Raw genomic sequence first — 25,760 nt, forward strand, 5'->3', positions numbered from 1 at the left:
GTGCGTGAAACGTGGCAGAAGGCGCTCAGCACGTGGCCTGCAGAGGTGAGAAACTCCAGTTGTGCAAAGGATTGAATTGCCACGGCAAAGGCACTGGGGGGATGGCAGGAGAGCCCAGCAGCTGCCCGCTGGTGGGGAAGGTGCAGGGCAGACGTGGCACTGCCCGCACAGGGCTCAGAGCTGCCTGGGCTCGCCCCTGCAGGGCTGTCGTGCCTGTGCCTCTGCCTTCCCATCCAATGGTTCCCTGCCCCACTGGGAGGCTCCAGTCGCTCCTGTCCACCAAGGCATCACAAAAGATCTGTTTTGCAGGAAAGGATCAGCTGTAATGTCCCTCCGTGGCTGTCACCCCCTGGATGTGAGCACCCTGTGGATGTGTCCATATATCCACCTCCACGACAGATCCAAGTTTATATCTCAGTGTATCAACCACAAATATTTGAATATTGTGGTTTGTGTTTCCTTTAAATTGTTCCAACTTCCTTCTGATCAAAACCCATGAGCTCAAAATGCCCTCTCAGTGCTGTCCCCTGAGCTATGAATTTAATACAAACTCCCACAGGACCAAAGAAATTAAAAATTTTATTATGTGGTCCCACCAGAAGAAAAAAAGTCCCCCCAACAAGAGTTCTTAAGCTTGGATTTAACTGTGGACATGTTTACTGCCAGCTGGGATCCCCAGAGCTGAAAAACGCATCTGCAAAGCTGAAATTCACTCAAGAGCTGTTCCAAACTGGGACCAGCTTAAGCCTGTGCTTAAATATTTTCTTGAATCTAAGCCCGTATTAGTGGAAAAGTCACTGTTCCATGGTAGGTTTTTATGTCTGTGACTTTGGGGTAGTTTTAGTATTCTCAGTAGTTTTTTTCTTTGGATGGCTTCCTCCACTCACCATTAATATCTGGCGTCAACTGTCTTTCTTTCTCATCCATTCCCAGAGACAAGGAAAAATTTTCCCTTTTCCACAGATGTATTTATGTTCCCCATGGAAATACCTCTCTGTGATATATGAACTATTTTCAGAGAAGTTTAGCAAAGCCTAAATCACAAAGGGGGAGAAAACCTCCTCGGCTTGAGTTCATGAGGGGAAAAGTTGGGATTGCAGTGACCTGTAGTGTGAATTTTTTCTTGAGTTTAATTGTTATTTCCATTCAAATCCCTTATATCCTTAGCCATAAATAACACTCCTGAATAATCCTTAATTTTTTTGTCCCTATTTCTGCCTCCCATAAAATTAGGAGGGAATATTTAGGATCTGCCAAGATGACAAAGTGTCCTTTATGGTGGCCGAATGAAAGGAAGAATATAACTTTGGGAGAAAGCAACATGCTTTTCTTCAGCGTAGGATTTCCTCCACAGAGACATCATCACAGACTGTCAGAAGCTGGGCAGCTCTCCAAAGGTTAGAGACAGGGCCAAAACTTACAATTTCTGCTCTGCACAGGGCCAGTTCTGTCTCGGAGATTTTAAAGGCTGTCTGACCACAGCTGTGAAATTGGGAGCTCGCAGATCGCGGCTCGCTCACGGCGTTATCTCACCAGCCTGGGACAGTTCCATCCTGACTGCTCCTAGGGAAACTAGCTGGGAATTGGTTGTAAAACTAGCTGGGAATTGGCTGTAAAACTAGCTGGGAATTGGCTGTAAAACTAGCTGGGAATAGGCTCTAAAACCAGTTGGGAATAGGCTGTGAAACTAGTTGGGAATAGGCTATAAAACTAGTTGGGAATAGGCTGTGAAACTAGTTGGGAATGGGTTGTAAAACTAGTTGGGAATTGGTTTCAAAAGTAGTTGGGAATAGTCTGTAAAACTAGTTGGGAATAGGTTGTAAAACTAGTTGGGAATCAGATGTAAAATAAGTTGGGAATTGGTTGCAAAACTAGTTGGGAATAGGATGTAAAACTAGCTGGGAATTGGTTGTAAAACTAGTTGGGAATAGGATGTAAAACTAGTTGGGAATGGGTTGTAAAACTAGCTGGGAATTGGTTGTAAAACTAGCTGGGAATAGGCTCTAAAACCAGTTGGGAATAGTCTGTAAAACTAGTTGGGAATAGGTTGTAAAACTAGTTGGGAATCAGATGTAAAATAAGTTGGGAATTGGTTGCAAAACTAGTTGGGAATAGGATGTAAAACTAGCTGGGAATTGGTTGTAAAACTAGTTGGGAATAGGATGTAAAACTAGTTGGGAATGGGTTGTAAAACTAGTTGGGAATTGGTTGTAAAACGTGGATAGCAGAAAGGAACCAGCCAAGTCCTGGGTGATGATTCTGCTGCAGCCACCATGGGAAAGCTCAGCTCCACATCCCTCTGCCTCCCTCCTCCTCTCCCATGACAAGCACATTTCTCTCTCTCAGGATTTTTCATAGAGGAGCACAGAGAGAAATGAAAGAGAAAACAATTTCTATTTCTGCTCCTTGTTTTTCCTACGTGGAATGTGCTTGGAGAATTGTTTCCCTGGGGTGATTGCTTGGTCGGATTCTGGTGAGGATTGTTTAAGCCTGATGGCCAATCCAATCCAATCCAATCCAACCCAACTCAACCCAACCCAACCCAATCCAATCCAATCCAATCCAATCCAATCCAATCCAATCCAATCCAACCCAACTCAACCCAACCCAACCCAATCCAATCCAATCCAATCCAACCCAATCCAATCCAATCCAATCCACCCCACCTGGGGCTGGGGTCTCAGAGAGGTCACGAGTTGTGTTAGAGTTGGAGATAGAGTAAGAGAAAGTAGTAAGTAGTTTTAGTATCCTCCTTTTATATAGTATATTGATGCATTTTAGCATAGTTATAATAAAGAAATAATTCAGCCTTCTGAATTGAGTCAGACATTGTCATTTCTTCCCATACTCTCCCACACCAAACCACCCCAAAGCCACTTCCTCCACCACCTCCCTTCCCTTGCAGAGCTGAGTTGGGCCCTCAGCTGGGTGAGAAGCTCCCTGCTGGGCACCCCAGAGCTGTTGGGGTGGCGCGGTGTGAGGCAGGACTTGGTGTGAGAGCTCTGTGGAGCCACAGGAAGGAGTGTGGGCTTGGATGTGTCACATGTGGAGCTTCCGTGGTCCGTAAGGTCATCCTCTGGGTTGGACACCCCTCAGGGCTCAGCTCCCACGCCTGCCTGAGCCAGGGAGAGCTGTGCAGAGAGGCCAGGCTCTGCTCAGGCCACCCAGGAGAGCTGTTCTGCTCCCAGAACCCAAAAGTTCCCTCATTAGCTGAGGGTGGACAAAAGGTGGGTGATTCAATCCCACAGCATTCCTTAAGAACAGAAGGAACCTCCTGGAGAGACACCCCGCACTGTGAAAAGCTCCACGTTCACATCTCTGTACCACAGCCCCAGGACTGCAGAATCCACACGGGACTCTGCAGCCACGACCTTGGGTTTGCATCCCAGCACTTTCCAGTGGACACAGAGCAATCCAGGGGGAGCCTGAGCCTGGGAAAGGTCTGCACAGCCCAGCCCAGCTCTCTGGTGCTCAGCAGATCTGCTGCTCTTACCCTGGCTGGGGTAAAGGCAGCCAGGATTTATGGCTGGTGGATTGATGGATTTTATGGGCTCCCGGTGCTGCTCCAAGCCCCCAAACGAACACGCAGGAACCCCCGGCTCCCTGATCCTGCCCAGCCTTAGGAAATCAGAGGAGATGGATTTTCCCTCAGACACCATAACTGCAACAGAGTTTGGGAGGCAAACGCAGAGCCCCTGGCTCTGAGCCAAGGGGAGCAAGCCTGGGATAGGTTTTCTTTCAAGAATTCCAACTCATTCATGTACTTTCTTAATGATCCAAAGACTTCGAGGAGTTGCCTTTCAGCTTCAGCTCCCTTTCAATATTTGTCATGTGTGTCAAAGTTGATTCTTCACATTTCCTCTGTAGTTTTAACATTCTCAAGGACAAACTTCATTCCTTAGACACTTGAAAGATATTTTTCCCCCCTATTGAATTCCTTTTTTTAATGGAAGAAAAGAAGATCCCTTTGGAAGCAAACAGGGGTGAGAGCAGAGGGAAGTGTGTCTCATTTGGAGATGCTAACAAAGAAATCTTAAAGGACTGGAAAAGGCCATGGAATCACTAATTCCTCATATTATTTTGATGGACAAGCATCGATCTACAAGCAGTGACCACTTGTCCACCACTTCTGAGTTCCTGGAAACCCCAGGAGAATGCCCTACACCAGCTGGCCCTGCTGAGGAGCAGGAGTGGGAACAGAAGCCTCCCTTCATACAGCTTTTTTTCACAACCTGCCCCCACCTTTGGAAACTCAAGGAAAGGCCAAAAGGTCTCTGCTGAGCCACCAGGGTGGAGTATGACGAGTCCTGTCTTGATGAAAGGTTGACAAGAGCAAGGCAGGGAGAGCGAGGTTGGGAGGCCAACCCAGCAAAGCTCGGGAGGTGCCTGCCCAGGCAAAGCCTGAGTGCTGCAAATTAAACACTCAGCAAAGCTTGGCTGAGCCCTGAGAGACAGAATCCCTCCAAACACCCCTCCTGCTCCCCTGGGCTCCAAGGGAGTCCCACCAGCAGGAGCTTCCACAGCCAAGAGCCCTCTGGAGAGAGGAGAGCACCTGGGCTTTTGGGACTTGGGATGGGGTTTTTGTTTTCCTCATGTGTGGCTGCAGTAAGAATTCTAGATCAGGAGACTTCAAAGGGCTGAATCACATCTCAGTCTGCTCTTGGGCTGGCTCTGCTCAGCCTCAAGCCTTATCAGGCAAGTTTGGCTACGTGATTGCATTTCACACTCTAAACACAATTCTTTTCCTAATTGTCTATAAACTACAGCTTTCTGCCACTTGCTTTTGCCAACAGTTGACCTGTTGATGCTCAAGCAAAGTAAAATATCTCTGAAATTAGCTAAGAAAATAAAACTGGGCAATCAAAGGCTTCAAGACAGGCAGCAAAGCTGTGCAGAGCAGCAGCTGGGTGCCCTGGTTCAAGCTTTAACTTCGTCTGCTACTATTTACTCTCATTAAATCCAGAGTCTGGCTTCATTTGGCTTGCCAGAAATTTGCTTTAGGATAATTCAGATCAGAGTCACCAGGCTTTCCCCCACCACCACCTTTTTAGGACAGAGGATAATAATAGAGGATTTTTTTTTTTCCATGAAAGCATATGCAATTTCCTCTCTAACCATCCAAAACAAATAATCAGGAGATTTCCCCATGTTTACAATGGGTCTTTCTACTGACCTTCCCTGCAAAGCACTTTAGGAGAAATCAGTGAAAAATACTCCATGAGAAGTGGGTCACAATTGCTGTTATTGTTACTCAGAAATTATGTAGTGTCTAATCTGAAACCAGACACAACAACTGAGGGCTTCTCTTTGCCCTTTTCATAACAAACCAATTCTATTTAACAGTAAATACAGTTAAACTGGAATAAATATGGTTTGTACAAAGAGACATTGCATGTTTATTAATAATCTTTGTGTTTAGTGTTTAGAGCCGTTCCAAATCTGAGCTGTAGCAATGTATAAAAACTTTTCTCTTGGCACGGTTGAGTCACTGTGACTGACTTGGCTCTGCCCCTCTTTTTGAACAACCATAATTACATCAGTTTCAAACTGGTTACAAGAGCCTCAATTTGGAGAAAAGCAAAGATGGGCAAAATTGAGGGCAATTCTTTCAGATGTCATGAGCAAAGAGATTTATTCAGCCCCTAATTTGAGGAGTTTTGGCAGATTTCTTTACCTTTTACCTCGCTTTGGGGAAGAATTACTGGAGCTGCTTTTAAGACACATCGCTGGGGTTTGGGAGTTCTTGCTGTGAATGCTCAGCACAAGGAAACCAGGGGTGCCTCACCTGCACTGCCAAGAACAGGTTGTAAGGAAAATAAAATCAGCCTTTTGAGTGAGTGTAGAGAGGATAGTTTAGGCAAAGGTTGAGTTTTTTCCAAGTAAAATTTCACCTCCCCTAATTCCCCGATTTTATCCAGCTCCTGCACATACAACCAAAGGGTGATTTCACCAAAACTTGAGCCTCAGGTGGCTGGGAGTTCCAGCCCTCTGTCTGTGTGTCCTGGCAGATTCTGGAGATAATTCTGATGGCCAGCTCAGAGCAGGAGTGGAGCTGTTGTGTGATGAGTGTTGATGGAGGTAAATCTACACAAAATGCCCTGCCCAGCTTTGTGTGAGTAAGGATGGAAAGAGATCCCTGGGAACCAGAACCTCACCTCTGAGCTTTCATGTTTGGGGATGTGATTATGAAATGCTCATAAATCATCACCCAGTTCCTGCCAGGAGCTGCGGGTCCATACTGCCCTCAGGACTCAGATCCTGTGCTGGGAATGAGGGAGCGCTTCTGGTGAACTCAAAAAACACAGTTTGAGGCTCTTGTTCCCATGGTGGGGGTGATCCTGCTCCTTCAGGGGGGGTCTCACTCCTGTGGAGCTGTCAATGAGACAGGGACCAAAAGGATCACAGGATCATGGAATGGTTTTGGTTGGAAGGGACCTTAAAAATTATCTCCTTCCAGCCCTGCCATGGCAAGGACACCTTCCACTATGCCAGGGTGCTGCAAGTCCCATCCATCCTGGCCTTGGACACTTCCAGGCATCCAGGGGCATCCACCTGGCCTCACAAAGAGCAATTTCTCCCTAGCATCCAATCCAAGCCTTTCCATTGTGAAGCCCTTCCCCCTGTCCTGTCACTCCAGTTCCTGATGAGAATCCCACTCCAGCTTCCTCGTAGTCTTTTCAGACACTGGGAGGTGCTGTGAGATCTCCAGACAATTTTCTCTTCTCCAAGCTGAGCAGTGCCAGCTTTCTCAGCCTGTCCTCGCAGAGGAGGTGCTTTAGTCCCCTCATCAACGTTGTGGCCTCATCTGGACTTTTCCCAACAGCTCCTTGTCCTTGTGTTGGGGGCACCAGGACAGGAGGCCAGGTGGGGTCTCACAAGAGCAGAGGAGCAGAACCCCCTCCCCTGGCCTGGTTTTCAGGTGGAACAGGGAAGGGCAGCACTGGAGCTCTCCTCCATTTCATTTTCTGCAGGAAAACCATGACCACCAAATCCAGCCCTGCACAGCTCAGGCGTACGGAGAAAGGCACGACAAGAAGTGAGAGAGAGCAGAAGAGATGCCAAAACACAACTTTTCCTATTTTATCTGTTTACCTTTAGGGAGGTGGATGCTTTCTGGTGCCCAGTCATCACTCCTGGGTGGGTTTCTGCTGTGCAGCAGCTGGGACACATGGCAGGACAGCACCAGCTTTTGCACGGGATGAGGAGCTCCTTACACACTGTGAGATTCCAAATCCATCACGTGGAGCCTAATGAGGGGGCTGAGCCAGGCCAAATACAACTGTTTAACAGTTTATTTTAACCATCCAATGAGAGAGAAACAACTTAAAAGGATTCATGCTGCCAACAATCTTTTCCTTTTTTTTTTTTTTTTTCTCTTCTTCCCCTCCTTGCATGGCATTTGTTAGAAATCAAGATTTTTCTTAACTAAATGTCTTGTGGTCTCCTTAGCTTTGTTTCTTAACAGGGTTGTCTTTATGTTAGTTTTCTTTGGCTTCCCAATAGAAGAGTAACAGATTTCTTTTGAAGTTTTTATTGATGAATGAGCTCCTATAAATAACTCTCTGTGGCAGCAGCTTGATCTCAGAGTTTACTCTGGAATAATAGTAGCAATGGGAATGGAGGAAATTTATGGCAGCATGACATGAAATAGTTTAATGGGCTTCATACTGTTTAACTTAATCTTTACAGATGTAAAAACAGAAATACAATTATTGTAACAACTATTATTACATATTGCTCTTCTAAGGAAAACAGAAACTCAGTAAGCAATTGGAGATAGGTAGTGAAGAATCAGAGGGTCCAGCTCATCACGGATTTGGGAATTACTGGGTTGGACCAGTGGATTTGCAAAGCCTCATCTGGAGAGGTCTGGGAAGGATGGGTCTGCAGGTGGGATTTGGCACTGGCAGGGGAAACTGAGGCACGGGATGTAGGTACTAAACCAGGGGGAGTGGTGGAGCTCTGACTTTGGAAGGAAGAGAAATCAACCCTGTGTTTTATCCCTTATCCCAGCTGTGTGCTTGGGGAGGAGCTGATCCCAATCCCACCAAAGGCAAAGGGGGTACCTGGACACATCCCTTGTGCCTGTGAGGGGCACAGCTGGAATCCTCCCACTCCAGGAGAAGAAACACTCCACTCACAGCAACCAAAGGATGGCGAGGATGGAGCGAGGTGATGAAAACTCACCTGATAAAAGAGAATTTAACCACATGTTTACCACATGTCTGCTCATCATGGCTTTGCTCAGGTCTTTCAGACAACGTCACTTGAGGCAAAGGTGACCCAGATGTGCCTCTTTAAGCTGTGGAAGTTTAGGAAAGTGAGAATGAAAATCATCCAGTTCTCTGTCTAAATGTCCAGCCCAGAGGCCAGCTGGCATTTCACCCAGCCCAGCATCCAGCTGGGGGGATGTTTGAACCAATGTGCAAGAGGTGGGTGTAAAATCCGACGTAAGAATTACTAGGAAAGGTCACAAGCCTTAATCCAAACCTGAGCTTTGGCTCATGGCCAAGCCCAGCTCCATTTGCTTCTCGGTGCTTCGCAAAGAGCTTGGGTAAATATTGAAACATGTTGGTGCTCTGCGTAATTTCTGTTAAAAAAAAAAAAAAAAAAAAAAGCTGACAGCTTTTGCTTCCTCCTTGAGGGAGCATTATTTGAAACAAAAAACTGCAGTGAAAACGATCAGCATTGTGCATTTCCAACCGCCTGTTCAGTGGGAAATCTGCGTCCTCCACGACGCTTTCCAACCCACGGAAATCGCCCGTGCGAGAAAGAGCTCGCAAATTCTCCCTCGATTCCCAAAAATGTGGGAAAGTTTATTTATTTCGCCATGCATTCCTGATTCGCAATGTGCTCTCTAAAAATGTCGCTGAGATTTAGGCTAACCGAGCTCATGCTAAATTTAGCAACTATATTTTAAATAAACATTCTTTACGCTTTGCTGAGCCGGCTTTGAAGCTGGGCTTAAAACAAATCGTGTTCGCATGAACATGAGCAATGTTTGACTTTGGCCTAAGAGAACATCTGAATAAGTAATAATGTATTATTCACTATAATCCGAAAATGAGATTTTAGAGGTCTCATTCAGTCAATTTCGGAGAGATTCCTGTGAGGGATAGCGAGTCAGGCCTGGATTATTTCTGGAAGGGCTCGTTCTGCTCTCTCTGACCACACAAAACTTCCTTCTGGTGTCTTGTTAGACACTGGAGCTGCGAGGCTCAGTGGAATCAGCTGTGACTTAGCACGCACTGCATTTGAGGAATCTGGCCCATTTTAAAGCACTTAATGATTTGTCTGGATAAAGCACTAAAAATATACTGTGGGGAGCAATTATGCAACGTCCAGACTGATGGATTGCATAACCTCATAGACCTTTTCCATCTGTAACTTCTCTCATTCTGTGATCTTGTCTTCTTGGTCTTTCACTTCAAATCAAATATGTGATCTGTGTAATATCCTGAACGCTGTCTCCAGGGAGATCTCTTCTCTGGGTGTGTGGGGCTATGAATCAAGTGAGGAAGCAGATCCTTCTTCCCTTCTTTGCTTTGGGAATCGGCTGCTCCTCACAGCAGGCTCAGGAGCAGTCAACAGGAAGGCAGAAGGTTTTGGTGTGGAAAGGGATGGTCCCTCCTTTGTGTGTTTCCTGTGGTAAAGAATGGAAAGAGAATTCACTTTTAAAATGAGGGAAGGAGAAGAGGCTACAGAGTCCCTCAGATTTATGTCACCTTGGAATCAGGCATGGACAGCCACACCTTGAGTGACAAACCCTGAAAGCGGTTTTTGCTCATGCGTAAATACTTGATTTTATTTTATGCATGCGATGAGACCAACTTTAGGAGAACACACACTGAGCTTATTTAAAGACTGGAAGCCCCATTTACAAGGAATTAAACTCCAGAATTATTTTAATATGCCCAATTTTCAGTTCCCCTCATAGGAAACTCACATTTGGAGGAAAGCCCCTCTGGGAACCAAACTTCTTTGTGAGCCTCTCCCACTCTGTGATCTCCCTGCTCCTCGCAGTTAAAAGTGGCTGCAGAGCTCAGAGATGAGAAACTTTGCTGGGTTGGGAGAGGCCATTCCCGTGCAGAGGAAGGGGAAGGCATCTCCATCGCCCACACAGGCAGCGTGCTGTTTATTCTGCATCCCGGGCTACTTCCACTTCCCCCCAGTATTCCAGACTGGCGTTTATAGCCAGCCCTGAGAGGTTGGGAAAGCCAGGAGGAGGAAGATTCCAGGGATGAGTGAAGTGCTGGGTGGCAGTTCCGTGTTTGGCAGCTGCTTTTTTGGCTCGTGAAGCAGGTGTGAAACCATCGGCACCCATTCCTTGCAGCTTCTCGGGTCCTCGATGTTTCCCTGCGCAGCACCAAAATTCACATGGATGTGGAGAGGATTAAAGGATGCTCAGCCCCATCCAAAGGGCAGGAATTGGTGAATTGACTGCACGCTCGTTGCTCTGCTGTTGTTTTTGCTGTGTGTTTTTATTTTATGTTTTTACTGTATGTTTTTATTGTAGCATGACTTCTCCCCTCTCTATAAACAGATGACGTGCAGAAGCCATGTGTGGTTACTCATCCAGCCTGCTGGCAATAAGACCCTTTTTCTTGGTATTCATCCCCCTGTTACAGCACTGGCCTGATCCCAATTAATTCCAAATTGCCCCTCAGAACTGCTCACTGGGTTCTGAGCTCATTGGAGTTAGTGTCACTTTTGTGCAGAGCGTGTTAAGTTTACTAATTTCACTCCCTCAAGCGAAACCAAAATCAAGCTCAGTGTGGCTTTTAAAGGCTGCAGCTGTACTTGGTCCCACTCCACTCCACCAAAACAGAAATGAGATCAAATGTCAAAGCAAAGCTTCGCAAAGAAACAAATTCCCACTGCATAGAAAAAGCTGGGTTTCCAAAAAAAAAAAGAAAAAAGTGTCTGTGATAAAAATATACATCGTGTATTAAACTGAGACTCGCTTTTTTCCCTCACTAAAAAACTGCTCTTATGCAGAAAGGGCTTGGACAGGGAGGGGTTCCACATGTATGAGTAGGAAAGGAATAAAAGCCGTGTTTGCAGGTCCAAAAAGGTATTTTGGGGGCTGGAATAGGAGCTGAGAGGTGACACAACTGAGGGTCACAGCTGAGAGGCCAAGTTAGAAGAAAGGGAAACAGAGGAGCTGAAGACACAGATTAAAAGCGGGGACTGACAGCATAAATACCCAATTTTGGGGGGTGAAACCTTTGCATGGTGTCCCCTGTCGTGACACCAGGGGTGCAGGGTCCCTCCCTGTGGGAAGGGCTTGATGGAGACCCACCAAACAAATCCTGGGAGGCAGCATCACCCTCCCACCCCACCCTGAGCCCAAATCCCCCCACAGGGGTGCAGGGGGGGCTGAGGTCTCTGCTGGGCTCATTTTCCTCCCCCTGCAGCTTCCTGTGGGTGGTGTCCCCTCCCAGACCCCAAAGGGGCCGGTGAGGTCAGTGCCAGCCTGGATGGAACCTCCTGGCCAGGGGACACCTTCTGCAGCTGGCACCTGTCCCTAATGCCACCCAGGGGTGGCACACGGGGAGCTTGAACCCTCTCAGCACTCACCCAGCCCTGGGAATTGTGGTGGGGACTGAGCAGTGACACCTTCACAACCTTTTGGGACACCTTCACAACCTTTTGGGAGTGTTTCTTCATTTTCTAATTCACTGGCAGAACTTTAAACAGTGGCCTCAATAGATATTCAAACAGCAGCTGTCAGAAATAGGAAGCTAAGAAGGGATTTTAGTAAAATAAAGTCTATCTTGCAAATGTGATTTTAAAAAGTAAAATATACTTTTTATTCTCTTTTGTCACATTGAGAAGCTCCAGCTCAGCCTATCTAGGGATTTGCCTATGAGCACCTTTTTTTTTTTGGGGGGGGGAAGATAAATAAGAATTCTCACGCTTTGGAGATTTTTCTGTCCTTCCCCACGAGCTCCTTGCATTGGGCTGAAATTACCAACCCTGCTCCAAACATCACAGAATTGATGCCAACCTTCCTCTGCAGAAACTGAACCAAAACTCACCTGAAAACCCCACATTTGCAATACCCAGGTGCTCATTTAAGAGCAAGCTTTGCTTTTGAGATGGGGTGGGATGAAAGAAGGGGAAGAAAAGGAGGAACAATCATTTGAGGAAAGATTTCATCCATTTCAAGGAACAGGCAATTTCCCAGGAGCCTGTTTGTAGCCTCTCCCATCTTTTTGTGGCCCATCATGTCAGCACCAGGATATTTGCAGCAGGCCCCACTCCTCCATCCTCCAGCACAAGCCAGGGGATGTTCCACATCACACCAGCCACAATCCTGAACAAAAATACCTTTATTGGATATAAGTTTGGTTCCATAATGAAAATTGAGAATATAATTTTTTCCCCAAAAGGGCATTTATCCACGAATATACAAAAAGCCTCTATTTATGGCAAACAAAAATACAAAATATTCCTGATTTCTTGCAATGTGTCAGGATTCCTTCTTTTTTTTAAAAAAAAAAAAAAAAGAAAACTTTTAGAAACATAGTTGATGTCCCTCTTTTTTTTTTTTTTTTTTTTTTTTTTTTTTTTTATTTATTCTGGTATTTGTCCTGGCCTCCACAACCCTGCCTCAGTCTTTTTTTGGTCAGAAGCAACCAATCCCAGTAAGAGATGGAACAAGACAAATCTCTGTGTTTGCTCATCCATCTCCTTTTTTTTTGGCCACATCCGTGAGCAGAAACTCTGTGGGGATACTCCAAAGCACCAGTGCTGAGCAGGAAAACCAGTTCCACACGATCGAAGCAAGCAGGAATATTCAGGATGAGCCTGGATTGCTCAGTTCTGCCAGGAGTTCTGCCACTGGGAGGAATGGGCCAGTGGGGAATATCAGGAATTATGATGTGCCTGTAGGTATTCACGCCAAAATTACGGGTATTATTAATTCCTGTGGGTATTGATGGCAAAACAAAACTCAGCCTCCTCCCCCTGCGATGGGGCTTGGCTTTTAAAGGGAAAATAAAAGAAGAAAACAGAGACCTGAAGGGCCCGAGGGAAACCTGGTCTGAGGAACCTGAGGGATGCGAAACTAAAGGTGCAGAGCAAAGCCCACGGGGCTCGGGGCCAGCGTGGGCATCCCCCCGGTGCTGCCTCTCCCTCCGCCGCCCCCGGGAGAACAAAGCCGCTTTTACCTTCCAAAGTCGCTCTGGCAGGGGCTGGGAGGCACCCGCAAAAGAGGGTCCGCAGCAAGACGCGCCTTGAAAATGCCCTGAAATCCTGAGTCACCTTTAAAACATCGCTTTGGGGGTGTTTTTTTTGGGTTTTGGGGGTTTTTTTAGGTCTTTACCCGCGTGGTGAGGTCGGAGTCCGATCTCTCCCTCCCATCGCGCCCCCCGGAGCAGCGCTCGGGGTGGTGGCGATGGAGGGGGCGCGTTAATTACGGGGCAGCTACTGAAAATTAAACACCGCCTCGGAGAAGCGCAGAGGGAAGCAGGAGAGGAAGGGGATGCCGATGTGATAAAGCCTGCCGTGCACCTGGGAGTCGAGCACGAGCGAGGCGTTGAGGGCCGGCCCGAAGGAGCCGCTGGCCAGCAGCGAGCCGGCGGGGCTGGCCCGGCCCGCCTTGGCGGCCGGCCCGGCGGGCGGCGGCCGCAGCCCCTGCGCCAGGATGCTCTCGATGCTGAAGCTGCGGCCCCGGGGAGCGCTCTTGTGCGGCGGGGCGGCGGCGGGGGGCAGCGGGGCCGCTCCTGCCCCGGGGGAAGCCGCGGTGCCCCCGGCCGGCCGCGGCAGCCCCGCGCTGCCCTTGGCCCGCTTGGGCTCGGCGGGGCGAGCGGGCGGCCCCGGCCGCTCGGCAGCTTCGGCGTGCGGAGCGGCCGCGGGTTTGGGCTTCCTCTTCCTGCGGCGGTAGTTGCCGTTCTCGAACATGTCGAGGCAGCGCGGGTCCAGCGTCCAGTAGCTGCCCTTGCCCGGGCGGCCCTTCTCGCGGGGCACCTTGACGAAGCAGTCGTTGAGCGAGAGGTTGTGGCGGATGCTGTTCTGCCAGCCCTGCTTGTTGTCGTGGTAGAAGGGGAAGCGGTCCATGATGAACTGGTAGATGCCGCTCAGGGTCACCTTCTGCTCCGGAGCCTCTTTGATGGCCATGGCGATGAGGGCGATGTAGCTGTAAGGGGGTTTCTGAGGGGGGTCCTGCCGGGACATCGCCCCCCCGGGGGTGAAACCGAGCGCGGCGGGCAGGTAAACCATGGACGGGCTACCCAGGGGGGAGAGGTGGCTACCGTAGATGTGGCTCATCGCCGGCGGGCTCGCAGCTCCGCTTCTTCCCCCTCGGAGCCGAGCAGGGCAGGAACGTGGGACGAGTCCACTGGGGAGCTGTTTGTGCGAGCTCAGCTCCCAGCCCTGCCTGAAGGAGCTCGCTCTGCCTCTGTCCCTGCTTCATAGCTCTTAAAAAAAAAAAAAAAAAAAAAAAAAAAAAAAAAAAGAGGGAGGAAAAAAAAAAAGTTAAATAATTGTTGTAAGTTTGCTATTATATGTTGACTTAGCGCTGGAAAATAAATTGTCTCTGATAAACAGTCGTTTGTGTTCTCAGCCCACCCACATTAATTAAAATTTCATTGCTACAAAACTCCGAGCTCTCTCCACGTGTCTCGCTGGTACCAGCCAATGGTCTCCGGGTTATTCCTTCATTTGTTTATAGAATTAGTCTGTTGATAAGTCTGCCCACCCAAGTCGAATCAAGCTGTGTTTATTTGGAAAAATTTCCGGGCACCCAATATATAAACGCACTGATCTGATGTTTGAAATATCACGTCCACCCTTTGACGCTGTAAGCACACACAGCGGAGCAGGATGTTCGCTGCTGGAGCTGGGGAGCAGCGGGCAGGGATCCCCGCAGCAAAACCGGGGCATTCAGCAACACAAAAATAAAAAAAAAAAAAAATTGAAGAAAGGAAGAGAAAGGGGTGGATGAGGGGAGGAGGCAGAGCTGCGATGGCGAGGAAGGGAAAGGGAAGGGGATCAGGTGTGGAGGATCCCGCTGCAGGGACCCGGGTTTGCACCCCGAGGAGACCCCCGGGGACGGGCAGAAGGGGACCCCCGGTGCAGGCCGAGACTGCAGCAAAAGGGGAATTTGGCAGGCCCGGGGAGGAGGGTCAGTATTTGTGAATGCGGGCCTGTTGCTTTATATTATGTACTTTCCTGTTTATAACAAGGAGGGGGATTATAACAACTTTACAAGTGCACACAGCTGGCCGGTGCTTACATTAGGAATTTGTGATGCTCTTTTTCTGTATAAACGTCCAGGTTTGGGGCTGTGTTTTCTGTTGTCGGATTTATTATTATTATTTTTAATTTACTGACGTAACTGCTCTAATCCGAGGCCCCGAGGGATTCCGATACAGCTGGAGGTGTCGCCTGTGTCCCCAGTCCCCCCGCGGGTTTAGACCTGCGGGACCCCCTGTTCTGTGGAGCATCTTTTCTCCGAGGGAGAGAAGAAGAGGCCTGAGGGGGATCCTATTCTCCTTCAAAGAGAAATATCCCAACAACGCAGTTCCCACGGGGCTGCTCAGATTTTTTACCTGCCAGGGGAGGAGGTAAAAACCGAGCTCCGGGTGTCCCCCAGCACCACCCGGCCCTGGCGATGCCATCCTCGGATTTCCCTGCAAATTCCCCTTCACCCGTGGGGTTTCTGGCCCAGTGTCGCTGCCCTGCCGAGAGAAGGATTCTCATCCCCGGGGTAAAACCCAGCGCGATGCTGCGGAGCCCCGGCTGGGTCCTGAAACCTCCAGGAGAGCCTGGGAAACGCAGCCGGGCTGCGCAGGGAGGCGGCTCCTCGGGCGGGGGCGTGGGGGTCTCCCCTCTCACTGGCCGGGCCCACGCGTGGGAGGGGAACTCACCCCTCTAACACCGCCCTCGCCCTAATTCCGCGCTCCTCCCGCGCCCTGCGCATCCCCACCGGCCCCCGGGAGCCGCAGCACCCGCCCGCCCTGCCAAAAGCGCAATAAAGCCCCAAATAAATAAAAAGAGAGGTGAAAGGAGCGATTTGGGGGCTCCCCGCCTGTCGACACTGAGGAGCAGCACGCCCGGGGAGCCTCCCCGGCCCTGGAGCATCCTCGGCGGGGAGGGATGGAGCAGAGCGCCCGGAGCATCCTCAGAGCAGCCGGCCGAGGGTCTTCCCCCCTCACCCTCCTCCTCTCCCCACCTCGGGGAGTGCCCCGCTGCTTGAGACACTCCAGGCACGGATTAGTAGAACAATAAATACTCGCGTGTACGGCAGGAGACAGTCACAGGGCTCCCGCTCTCTCCCCGAGCTCCCTCCCCCAGGAAAATTCTTGCTTCCTCCCTTGTTTTCCCCTCTTGGCGGTGGGAAATCCTTGGAGGCGGGGATGCGGCTTTTCTCTGCGTTCCTTCTTCCCTGCTCATGTGCTGCGTGTTATCCCTGTTATCCCTTTCCTGCCGGCGGCATCGCTGGAGCTCTTTAGCTGCGTTATCCGCACGGGATCGGCCCCCGAGAGGCTCCGACGGCTGCGGGGGGGCCGGGGAAGCGACACAGGGGGGTTCTCCTTGATGTTGTTGGTACCGTCGCTCTTTTCCTAAACAGAAAACAAACAAACAAACAAACAAAACAACAACAGAAACAAAACCAAAAAAGATAAACAAACAACGCGGAGCCGGCGATGGAGGCGCTCCTGGATGGGTTTCCCCTCCTCTCCAGCTGACGAGCCCCTTTTAAAGCAGCGGCGAGGAGAGATCCCGCCCGGAGCCCCCGGAGGGAGCAGGGCGTAAATGAGCTCTCCCCATTCCTGCTGCATCCCGGGAAATGGGGGAAGAAAGGGTGCAGATCACTGATTCCCAATCCTGGTCCTTCCCAGGAAACGGGGGAAGAAAGGGTGCAGATCACTGATTCCCAATCCTGATCCTTCCCGGGAAAAGGGGGAAGAAAGGGTGCAGATCACTGATTCCCAATCCTGATCCTTCCCGGGAAAAGGGGGAAGAAAGGGTGCAGATCACTGATTCCCAATCCTGATCCTTCCCGGGAAAAGGGGGAAGAAAGGGTGCAGATCACTGATTCCCAATCCTGGTCCTTCCCGGGAAAAGGGGGAAGAAAGGGTGCAAATCAGTGATTCCCGATCCTGCTTCATCCCAGTCTTTGGGGGAAAGAAGGGTGTGAATTTGAACTCCCCTTTCCTGATCCATCCTGGGAAACGGGAGAAAAAGGTGTTTGAATCAGTGATCCCCATTCCTGATCCTTCCTGGGAAATGGGGGAAGAAAGGGTGCAGATCAGTGATTCCAAATCCTGCTGCATCCCAATCTTGGGGGGAAGAAGGGGCGCAAATCAGTGATTCCTAATCCTGATCCTTCCTGGGAAATGGAGAAGAAGGGGTGTACATGAGTGATCCCCATTCCTGATCCACCCGGGATGGGGGGAGCAAGCCAAAAATCAGAGTTTACCCGTCCTTCTGCATCCCAATCTTGGGAGGAAGAAGAGCTGTACATCAGTGATCCCCACTCCCTCCTTAGTCCTGCTCGGGGAAAACGGGGGTGTAAATCAGTGCTCCCCATTCCTGCAGCACTCCAGGATGTGGGGAACAGGGAAAAAAAAACCAAACCGTGCTCTCCTGCTGCATCCCGGCCTGGAGGGGAGCGGGAATGTAAATCCGTGTGACCCCATCCCAGACTGGAGGGGAGTGGGAATGTAAATCCGTGTTCCCCATTCCAGACTGGAGGGGAGTGGGAATGTAAATCCGTGTTCCCCATTCCAGACTGGAGGGGAACGGGAATATAAATCCGTGTTCCCCATTCCAGACTGGAGTGGAACAGGAATATAAATCCGTGTTCTCCATTCCTGCTGCATCCCAACCTAAGGGAGAGCGAGAATGTGAATTTGAGCTCCCCATTCCTGCTGCATCCCGGCCTAAGGGAGAGCGGGAATGTAAATCCGTGTTCCCCATCCCAGACTGGAGGGGAGCAGGAAGGTAAACCTGTGTTCCCCATCCCAGACTGGAAGGGAAAAGGAATGTAAATCCGCGTTCCCCATTTCTGCTGCATCCCAACCTAAGGGAGAGTGGGAATGTGAATCAGAGCTCCCCATTCCCGGCCTGGAGGGGAGCAGGAATGTGAATCCGTGTTCCCCATTCCAGACTGGAGGGGAGAGGGAATATAAATCCGTGTTCCTCATTCCTGCTGCATCCCGGCCTGAAGGGGAATGGGAATGTGAATCCGTGTTCTCCACCCCAGACTGGAGGGGAACAGGAATATAAATCCATGTTCTCCATCCCAGCCTGGAGGGGAACAGGAATGTAAACCTGTGTTCCCCACTCCTGCTGCATCCCGGCCTGGAGGGGAACGCGAATGTAAATTTGAGCTCCCCGTTCCCGCTGCATCCCGGCCGGGCTCCTCAGGAATGAGCTCCCGGCGGGAGCTGCGCAGATGCCAGCTCGCTCCGGGACCAGGGATGTGTTTCCTTCTCTCCCTGCTATGGATTTTCTGCGAAGTCCCTTCGAAAATGACAGAAGAGCTCGTGGCCCGCCCCAAAAATCGCTCGGCCGGCGCCGTCCCACGGAGCCCAGGGAAGGTGGGATGTTTGGGAGGGACGAGAGCTCGTGCGGGGCTGTGCGGAGGCCTGGGGCACTCCTGAAGGGAATGGCTTTCACCCGGGGTCTGGAGCACCAGGGAAACGCTCCCTCGACTGGGCTGTGGGGACGAGATGAAAACCGCTGCCTCTTCTCCCCAAGACCGAAACTGTTCGGGGTTTCGGACAGGTTTGCAAACTCAGTGGTGAATGGTAATACAAGAAAAAAAATTTAGGAAACCCATCCATCGTCCTTATCCTGTTCCCGGAGCCACCCTAAGCCCAGCCCGGGGCTGCTGGCCACGCAGCACCATCAGCACCATCAGCACCATCAGCACCATCAGCACCATCAGCCAGCCCTCCGGGGCCAAGGCTGGCCCCCTGGGCTGTGGGGGGGTCGTGCTGCTCCTTCAGGGGGCTGCAAGCCACATCTGGTCACGGCTGCCTTCAAAAGTCACCCCGGGCCTTCCTCCCTCCTTCACTTCTTCCTTCCTTCCCCTCTGCTCCGGCCAGGCTGGAGTCACCTGTCGCGACAGACTCCGATGGCCGGACCGAGCTCCCTATGGCAGCTTTTCAACAGAGTCCCCGAAGGATCCTCTCGCCTCTCCTGCGGCACCAGCCCACCCCAAAATGCTCTCATGAGACACCAGCCCACCCCAAAATGCTCTCGTGAGACACCAGCCCACTCTAAACGGTTCCCCTGCGACACCAGCCCATCTCAAAATGCTCCCCTGCGACACCAGTCCACCCCAAAAGGCTCTTTTGAGACACCAGCCCACCCCAAAAGGCTCTCCTGAGACACCAGCCCACCCCTTAATGCTCTCCTGGAACACCAACCCACCCCAAAATGTTCTCCTGTGACACCAGCCCACTCTAAACGGTTCCCCTGCGACACCAGCCCATCTCAAAATGCTCCCCTGCGACACCAGCCCACCCCAAAAGGCTCTTGTGAGACACCAGCCCACCCCAAAACGCTTCCCTGCAACACCAGCCCACCCCTTAATGCTCTCCTGGAACACCAGCCCACCCCAAAATGTTCTCCCGTGACACCAGCCCACCCCAAAAGGTTCTTGTGAGACACCAGCCCACCCCTTAATGCTCTCTTGAGACACCAGCCACCCAAAAAAGCTGCCCGTGGGGTGCTGGGGTGCCAGGGGACAGGAGCAGGGACAGGAGGGACACGCAGAGGGGCGATGCTCGCAGCCCCCGCAGGAGCTCTGCAGAGGGGACGGGAGGGTCCCTGCAGAGGGACCAGGAGGGGACAGAAACACCAAAAAAAAGGAGATTTTTGGGGAAAGGGGATGCCAGGAACTGTCCAGCAGCAGCGCAGGGGGAGCTTGCAGAGCCCTGGGGGTGTCCCTGACCCCGGCTCCCGCATCCCATCCCTGCCTGAGGAAAAGGGTCCCCAAATTCCCAGTGCCTGGAAGATGTGGGAGCGAGCCCGGGATTTCTCGATGCGTGTGGGAAAACCCACAGGAGGCACAGCGACCCCGGGATGCACGCAGGAAAAAAATCCCACGGGAAGGCGATCTGGAGCAGGGAAGAATTCTTTCCCAATTCATATTCCCCCCCCCCCCCCCCCCGCTTTTCCTTTTATTTATTTTCTTTCCATCATTTTGCTCCCTTTATTTCCCTATTTTTTAATCCTTTACACTCTGTATTTTCTCTTATTTAGAGGTCACTTTGACATTTATAGCATTAAAAAGAATAAAAAATTAAAAAATATATAAAATTAAATAAAAAGCACCCTCCGAGAGCCAGGAAAAACGGCAGGGAGTTCTTTTACAAGAATGTTCCTTAAAATACAGATCAAGTGAGGTTCAGACATTTTTTTCTCATTTAAATCGAGAGTTTCGGTGCTTTTTGCCAGCTTTCAAGCACAGGCGAAATTTAACCAGTCAAAACCAATTTAGATCATCGATTTCAACAGCCTGATGTGGGTATAACCAGTCCCGAACCCCCCCCCAAAAAAAAAGGTTTTGAGGGGCACTGAGGGGCTGCGGGCGCTGGGATGGGACGCGGTTGGGATTTTTCCGCTGGAAATGAGGGTGGATGTGATTTTAGAGCTGGGAAAGGAGCAGAGAGCTGCGTTTGAAAAGTCCCAAACACCTCCTAAATTCCCTCCAGGCTTTGGCGGCATTGCCAGGCTGCCAGGATTGCTAAATCCGGCGTTTTGCCCCGGATTAAAGCCCCTCGAACAGGTTAAAGGATCATTTTGGAAAAGCCAGAAAACATCTGGCAGCGGCCGGCCTTGCGGACAGGAGCGTTAATAAATGAAGAGAAAGTTAAAAATCAGCCAATTCTTCCACCGAGAGAGGATTTGAAAACCGAAATGATTCTCGAGTGAACTTTCCACCTTTCTAAGACTCCGCAGCGAGGCCGCCTTGAAATGATCGCTCTCGCTGCCAGGCACTCGGGGTTCCTTTCAAGAAAACCAAATAAATAAAGAAAATGGAATATTTTTTTTTTGGAGGGCTTTGTTTTCTGCCCTGGAAAGAGGCGGCTCCGCGCAAGGACGGGGCGAGAGGAGCAGAAATTCCCCTCCCTGCGCCTCCTCTTTTCCTGTTTCCCCATCGCAGGCCTGGGAAAAATCCCGAATTTTCACGCTGGCAGGGATTTAGGAACGAGGGGCTCAGCCCCGCCGTGGTTTTCTTTTTTCCCTCCCTCCCAGTTGTACAATTCCAGCTCTTCATGTTAATTCAACCTTTCCTCCAAGAAAGAAACCTCAGAAACCTTCAGGGAAAATCAATTTTTGTTTTAAAAACAACCACTGCCACGTTTTCTGCGTGAAAGAAGAAAAAAAAAACCTGTAAAAAAACCCCAATTTATACACAGAGAAGCGCCAGACTTGGAGCAGAAAAAACCAGCATGGATTTATTTTAAGGTAAGTACAACAATAAGGACCACATCAGACAAACGAACTTTGAAGCAGGTTAAAGCAAATAGTCCTTAGGAATGGTAAAGGTGAAATCTATTATACAAAACATCACACGTCGTAAATAATAATAAAAAAGTATCAGATACTTTGTCTATTTTTTTTCTCCTTAAAAAAAAAAATCCACCAGCAAAAAATAAATTATTTCCTCGTCTTGCAAAAAGAACAGCTCTAAAACGAAAGAAAATCTATTGCATAATTGTACACAGAAGAAGAAGAAGAAGAAATCACTTGTCATTAATTTGGAAGTTAGGAACCGTTGGGCGAGACAAAAATAATCCAGTGAACTCAACTTTAAATATTATATTAATGGCTCTGAAAATCAGCCTGATTAGAAATCCACATATTTTTTACAGCACAACAGAGAACTCAAAAAATACCCAGGACATATATTTATATATATATTTATAAACTTTTTTTTTCCTTTTAAAACGTATAAATGGTCGTTGCGATATTGGTCCATAACTTATTTTTCTGAGACCCCCTATACTTTAGCATATAAAATTTGCCACTTTTAGATAGACATATATATATATAATTTTTTTTAACCTTTTTATTTTCTTTCGCTTTTTTTTTTTTTTTTGTTTGGCTTTTTTTTTTTTCTTTTCTTTTTCAAATGAAGAGATTCCCCCCCTTCTTTTAAGTAAAATGTACTTATCCGGAATTTAAGGAGGCCCAAAAAACGGGGCTTTTGGGAATCTTCAAACTCTGTGGCCTCAAAGTCCACGGGGAAGCTGTCGGATTTGTTTTTATTGCCGTGGGTTTATTTCTCCCGATTTTTTTTTTTAATATAATTATTATTAATAATAATTTTAATTTTTTTTTTAACGGGCTAAGCTGGGGGTGGCGGCTACTCAGTACTTAGTGCAGTCGTAGGAGTAAGGGGCGGCGTGGCGATATAGGGAGGGCGCGGATCTGTAGGGGATCTGACAGGCGGAGTTGCTGCTCACCTGATGCTCGCTCAGCGCCGCGCTCTCCATCCCCAGCCGGTGCGACGTGAACATTTCCCGCACGTTGGGAAAAGTCTGCTGCTGAGAGCCGAAAGCGTGGCCGGGCAGGTGGCTCAGCTCAGCGCCGTGGTTCAGGTACCAAGAAGCCGCGGGCTGTCCCCCCGCCGCCGCCCCTCCGCCGCCGCCGCCGCCTCCGCCGCCGTGGGGGTGATGCCCGGTACCCAGCGCTCCGTCCTGCCCCGCGGGCAGGCTCAGCGCGCCCAGCGGCGACGGGGCGCCGGTGGGATGCTCGGCCAGCCCTTCCTCCAGCGGAGCGCACATGTGGGCAGGCCTGTCGCCGCTGTAGAGGCTCATGGCCCGCATGCTGCAGTGGTAGCTCCCACTAGTGTCCAGCGCCTGGCTGCACGCCGCGCTGTAGCCCGAGGGTTGCCCCGCGGGGTAGCCCAGCGCCAGCCCGCCGCCCGTCCTGCCCGAGGCGGCACTCACCGGGCTCAGGTCGCCCGCGGGGGAAGTCCGCAGGGTCATGATGCTCTCCACGCTGAAGCCCGGCAGCCCGTTACCGGCCGGGTGATGCTCGGGCAGCGCCGCGTCCGGAGAGGCGGCGGCGGCGGGGGGCGAGGCGGCGCTGCGGGGGCTGTCCCGCAGGGCCCCGCCGCTGGCCGGGCTCAGCGTCTCCACCTTGGTGATCACGGGCAGCTCGGGAGACGCCGTCTCGCTCTTGATCACCACCTTCTTCTCGGAGGCCGGCGCCGAGGCGGAGGAAGAGGAAGAGGAGGAGGAGGCTTCCTTGGGGAGGTCGGCGCCGGGCAGCCCGGGGGGCTTGGGCTGCTCCTTCAGCAGCCGTTCCCGGGCCTCCTCCTTCTCCTTGGAGACGTCCTTCTTCTTGAAGCGTCTCCGGCGGCGCAGGAAGCTGCCGTTCTCGAACATGTTGTAGGAGTCGGGGTCCAGGGTCCAGTAGCTGCCTTTGCCCGGCTTCTTGTCGTCGCGGGGCACCTTGACGAAACACTCGTTGAGCGAGAGGTTGTGGCGGATGCTGTTCTGCCAGCCCTGCTTGTTCTCTCGGTAGAAAGGGAAGCGGTCCATGATGAACTGGTAAATCCCATTGAGCGTGATCTTCTTGTCGGGGGCGTTCTGGATGGCCATGGTGATGAGGGCGATGTAGCTGTAAGGTGGCTTCACCAGGTCCTTGGGGGCGGTGGGTTGGTGCGGGTGGTAGGGGCCGTAGGAGCGCCCCATGCCCGCCGCGTACTGCTCGGCGTGGCCCGAATAGACGCTCATGGGGTTGCCCATGCCGCCGTACGTCCCGGCAGCCCGGTAGTAGTTCTGCTCGCTTAAATACGGCACCACTCCCAAAGCGTTGGGGTCCGAGACGGAGTAGCGAGCCTGCATCATGGAGAGGGGCTTCCCGCGGCCGGGGAGGAGAGGAGGAAGAGGAGGACGGTGGAAGGGTCTCACCCCCGTCCGGGACCTCTCCGCGGAGAAGGGAGAGAGGGAGAGAGCGGGAGAGAAAGAGAGAGAGAGTCTCGGAGCCGGTCTAAATCCCAGCGTGTCCTCTAGCAGCGGCACCGCAGCGGCATCCTCCGGGTCGCCGGGGGCAGGGTGGTCTCTGGCGGCCTCTCCCTCCCTCTGTATGACTGTGATTCTGGTACACACGCCTACAGCCCGCGGCGGGAGCTGCTGCGCGGAGCTGGGCTGGGGGGTGGCGGGGTGGGGGGGCCCGGCCTGTTCTCGCAGGAAAAGGGAATTTAAAAAAAAAAAAAAAAAAAAAAAAAAAAAAGGCAAAAAACAAAGCAAAACCGAAGAATAATAATAAAAAAAATTAAAAAAAATTTGAAAAAGAAAAAAAGAAGAAGCAGCAGCCTTGCGGAAAACCCAGTCCTTGTCACTAGAGCGGCCCGAAGCGTTCCGGAGCCCCCGGAGGGCTGCGGGAGCCGCCGAGCTCCCTCCCGGCCGCGCCGCGCCGCTTCGAAACTCGCCCCGCGCCGCCGCCGCGCTTTTACTGCCCGCGGGCCCCGCCCCGCGCCGCGGCCGCCAGCCAATGGCAGCGCGCGGCGCCGCGGCCGCAGCCAATGGCAGCGCGGGACGCCGCGGCCGCAGCCAATGGCAGCGCGGGACGCCGCGGCCGCAGCCAATGGCAGCGCGGGACGCGGCGGCGCTGGCGGGCGGCTCCGCGCGCTCCCGGGCCGGGCCGGGCGCCCTCCGCGCCCTCCGCGGGGCTCCGCGGGGCTCCGGCCCCAAAACCAGCCCCAAAACCAGCCCCGAGCCCGCCGCGGGGACCCGCCCGCTGCCCCGCGGGGCCAAACGGAGGGCTTTGTAAGCGCTGCTCGCAGGCAGGTTGATGGGGATGGCGGGAGAGGCGGCACCGCGCTGGTCGCGCGCGGTGTCGCGGTGTCCCCTGTGCGCGTCGCGCGTTCGCGTTTTTAAATGTGTTTAAATGTGTTTAAATGTGTATAAATGTGTATAAATGTGTTGAAATGTGTTGAAGCGGGGTTCATCGGGAGAGGCCGCTGGGTGCTCGCACGGCGGCGGTGACATCGCGGCTCGGCCCCGTCGCTGCGCGTTCGGAGGTTCCTCTGCCGCTCTGGGGTTATTTTATTATTGTAGGAAAAAACCCAACAAAATCAACAAAAAGCAGCCAGCGTATTTAAATATCTATACCTTTTTTTCGTTCCGGGCAGTGAGGTGGATTTTCTTGTGCCTGTGAAATCCGCCCCTCTGGCTTCTCCCTAATGAGTTCATTAGAGGCAATCAGAGAGGGACAATTAGGGACGCAGGGTGACCAAGTGTAAACTCAAGTGCTGGGGGAAACTGCTGCGAATTGTTCTGTTCCACCCGGGAGAAGGAACCGAGGTGGGAAACCAGCGATTCCCCCGCTCCGCAGGAGAAAAAAATTAAAAATCAGAATATACCTACAATCAAAAATAACGCTGTAAAAACGATTGGAGCCCGAAAGGACCGAGATAAGGTCGAAATGAATTTGCTGTCACCTCGCTCGGGCTCCTTCCCGCCGCCTCCCCCGAGCCTGGCTGCTGCCGCGCTGATTCCTGAGCGGTGATTTTTGGGTTTCTTACACTGTAATTTTGCCTTGCCCTCCTTGCAATTTGTGTGGTTTCGTAAGGCTTTAAACAAAGATTTTTTTTTTTTTTTCCCCCAAGTCGGGCTGGGATTTTGGCTGGCTGCTGGCATCGAGGGTCCCTTTCCCGCTCGCAGCCCGGGCGGTGAGGACGAGACCGCAGCCGGCTCCGGCCGTGGGAACCCGGCGGGGTTTTTAATTACCGGAGATTTTCTTAATAAGAAAGGAAACGATTTTATGCGATAAGTAAA

At 51.3% G+C, this 25,760-nt stretch overlaps 2 protein-coding genes across 4 annotated transcripts; both read right to left on the bottom strand.

Annotated features, from left to right (window-relative positions):
- Positions 1 to 12,317: 12,317 nt before the first annotated feature.
- On the bottom strand, positions 12,318 to 15,694 carry FOXL1 (forkhead box L1). Of its 3 annotated transcripts, XM_085589912.1 has the most exons (3): positions 15,558 to 15,694; positions 14,259 to 14,423; positions 12,318 to 14,143 (listed from the first exon to the last, which is right to left on the bottom strand). In XM_085589912.1, exons 2-3 carry the CDS (start codon positions 14,417 to 14,419, stop codon positions 13,432 to 13,434), a joined length of 873 nt encoding a protein of 290 aa, XP_085446038.1. In that variant the 5' UTR covers positions 14,420 to 14,423; positions 15,558 to 15,694; the 3' UTR covers positions 12,318 to 13,431. The 3 variants fall into 3 exon arrangements, with proteins under 3 accessions (XP_085446038.1, XP_085446039.1, XP_021393614.2); XM_085589913.1 differs by lacking the exon at positions 15,558 to 15,694 and having other exon boundaries at positions 12,318 to 14,169; positions 14,259 to 14,392; XM_021537939.4 differs by lacking the exon at positions 15,558 to 15,694 and having other exon boundaries at positions 12,318 to 14,406.
- Positions 15,695 to 21,399: 5,705 nt separating this feature from the next.
- Positions 21,400 to 24,414, bottom strand: FOXC2 (forkhead box C2). Its single transcript, XM_021537944.4, has one exon. The coding sequence runs from the start codon at positions 23,826 to 23,828 to the stop codon at positions 22,341 to 22,343; it is 1,488 nt and encodes a 495-aa protein (XP_021393619.2). The 5' UTR covers positions 23,829 to 24,414; the 3' UTR covers positions 21,400 to 22,340.
- Between the last annotated feature and the right edge of the window lie 1,346 nt (positions 24,415 to 25,760).

This window comes from Lonchura striata, chromosome 11 (genome assembly GCF_050655825.1).
Source record: "Lonchura striata isolate lonStrDom1 chromosome 11, ASM5065582v1, whole genome shotgun sequence".
Taxonomy (NCBI): Eukaryota; Metazoa; Chordata; class Aves; order Passeriformes; family Estrildidae; genus Lonchura; species Lonchura striata.